This window comes from Triticum urartu, chromosome 7, assembly GCF_003073215.2.
Source record: "Triticum urartu cultivar G1812 chromosome 7, Tu2.1, whole genome shotgun sequence".
Lineage (NCBI taxonomy): Eukaryota > Viridiplantae > Streptophyta > Magnoliopsida > Poales > Poaceae > Triticum > Triticum urartu.
The window spans coordinates 40,915,209-40,917,792 of record NC_053028.1 but is presented as its reverse complement, the minus strand read 5'-3'; the positions used below and the strand labels follow the sequence as shown (position 1 = coordinate 40,917,792).

The 2,584-nt window shown below is 49.0% G+C and overlaps 1 protein-coding gene across 1 annotated transcript; it reads right to left on the bottom strand.

The window, feature by feature from the left end:
* Positions 1-436: 436 nt before the first annotated feature.
* Positions 437-2,181, bottom strand: LOC125524310 (putative F-box protein At1g33530). The gene has a single exon (XM_048689382.1). The coding sequence runs from the start codon at positions 2,129-2,131 to the stop codon at positions 1,007-1,009; it is 1,125 nt and encodes a 374-aa protein (XP_048545339.1). The 5' UTR covers positions 2,132-2,181; the 3' UTR covers positions 437-1,006.
* Positions 2,182-2,584: the final 403 nt, after the last annotated feature.

The following is a 2,584-nucleotide window of genomic DNA, read 5'->3' as shown; positions in this document are numbered from 1 at the left end:
CTAAAATAATAAAACTGGAATACAAGATGACAGATATCTAGTCTTACCCACTGGTAAGTCATGACACCAAGAATTGATTTTTGAATTACCAGAATTTCATACTGCGAATTTATATAACACAGTAGGTTCCAGATAAACCACTGGATGATCTTTAAGAAAAAGAAGGATACTCAACAAAAACCAAGGCAATTCTTCATTTCAGAGAAAAACAAGCAGAGACATGAGGCAGATCGACAGGCAACTATTTCAAACGCCGACCAAAACAACAAAATAATTTTAACATCAACATGCTAGCCACTTCAGCCCAAAAGTAAGTGAATTTCACCCAACCATGAAACAGCCAGAGCTTCTTGAACATAACTTATCTACATAAAAAAGAAACAAGCCGGCTCATAGGGGGCCTAATTCATACACATTGTGCTGGTCAAAGAAAAAAAGTGCATGGCTGGCACTTACAGAATCAAAAGGGGAGCACAATCTGTGAGCTGAGCCGGACAATGACAGCCTTTCTTCTGCTTATCAGTACAAGTTTCATTTCACGAGCTTATCTTAAGATCAAACACCAGATGAACCATTGATCACATAAAGTGGTTAGCAGCTAAATTGAAGTGATTGATACAACACCGAACGATGCAACGCAAAAGCGGGATTATAAAAGTATGGTTCAATACCTAACCGGATGCAATGGAACCATTATTGAGTTCCAAGAAAACATAGACATGAGTCAGATCAATAGGCAAAATTTCCAGAGGCTGACCCAAATGACTTGTAATTTTAGAATCCACACTCACATCAGCCACTTCAACCCAAAAGGAATCCAATGAAAATACATCTAATAGTCACAGCTTCTTGATCATACTTTTTTATATTCATCAACCAAGCACAAAGAAGCTTAATAATGGATCTAGTTGATACATACAACAGCTCATGTGGACATGGAGAGCTAGGCCAATAAGAAACACCACAACACTCAATATCCCTAAGCGTTGACAACATAATCATCTGGTCAAATGAAAGGCGAATCATTCATAACATAACCCTCGAGTGTCGGAAAGAAGGTATGTTGAACAAGAGTTTGCTTGTGCACAATATTATAGGAAGGGAGGCCTCTGGCATGGAAACTGGCAATCAACTTGCCATCAATATCAACCTGAAACAGCCAGTCCTCAAAACCGACCAACACGAGCAACTCACCATCACCATTAACAACCATCACTTCCTCAATATGGCTAGAATTTTGACACCGGTCCCTGATCTCGGCAACTGGCAATTCAACCCGACACTTGAAAGCCCAGACCTCGCCTTGGTAGTCCTGCATCACCAAAATATCAACGGTCGTCTTTTCATCATTAAGAAAGAAGATGCCAAGCATGTCATCCATCTCAAACAGTCGTCCATAGTCCTCTTGGGCAACCGGGGCACGGATCTGCCGGAACGACTCAGTGGCGGTGTCGAATACCATTATCCGGTTGCCAGTGTGCCAATGCAGGCTACCACGGAACAGAAGCCCGTCACCAGCCAACGGATCAGGGCGCCCGATGCGCCTCGGCGGCTGGTTGGAGCCAATTGAGAAAGCATAGATGGCACGTTGATCTGTTTCATGGTACAGCAACAACCGGTACTCGCCGGTAGGAGGGTGAGGGTACAACCCCACGGTCATGAAGCCATCGAGCTGCTCGAGGGGAGCATACTGCCGAGTCGCCGGGTTGCAGATGCAGAGGTCACACTCGATGGAGAGGAGGAGGAGGCCGTCGCAGGAGGCCACCGGATAGAAAAGGGGAGTGAAACTTTCACTCCCGTCAATCCCCCCTTCCAAGGGGGGTGTTTTCAGTCGCGCGACGCGCTGGAACTGGTCGGCGGCGGCGACTCCTGCACGGTGGTCGAAGAGCGTGACGTCCAGGGACTGGCCGCCGTCGGCGACGTCGCTGTGGCTGCAGAGGAGGGGCAGGGCGGGCTGGCGGGCGTGGTGGGACAGGAGGAAATCGCGGGTGGAGGTGGCGCGGCGCCACGCGGGGCTGACGGCGCGGCAGCGGAGGAGGGGTTTGGGGGGCAGGCGGGCGAGGATCTCCGAGACGGTGATCTCGTCCGGGAGGCCAGCGAGGAGAGGAGTCGCTCCTGCGGCCTCCGCCATGGTCACTCACCGGGAGGTGGAGATCTATGCCAGGAGTGGTGGAGTTGTGGCGGCGGCGGAGGTAGGCCTCCCTCTCGTCTCCCAGATGTGCAATTTGGGCTGCTCCGCTGGGCTGTCCTTGGCCCCTTTCAACGACAACCGGTCAGTTCTCGCAGAATTGTCTCAAAAAAAAGTCAGTTCTGGCAGAAAACAAAATTTTCTGCGCGTAATCTCAACGACCGCCTCCAATTTTATTTTCTCTAGCAGAATAATGTAAGACATGAAAAGTTTGTAGCAATGACATCCAAGCTGCAAATTAAATTTAACAATGACGGCATATCCAGTAATTAAGGTAAAAACCCTGGAGAGGTAGATCTCGCCAGGACTATGGAGTTGTGGGCTTGTGGCAGCGGCGGAGAGGTAGATCTCGCGGATGTGCAATTCGGCTGCTCTCCAACGGGCTGGGCTTGGCTT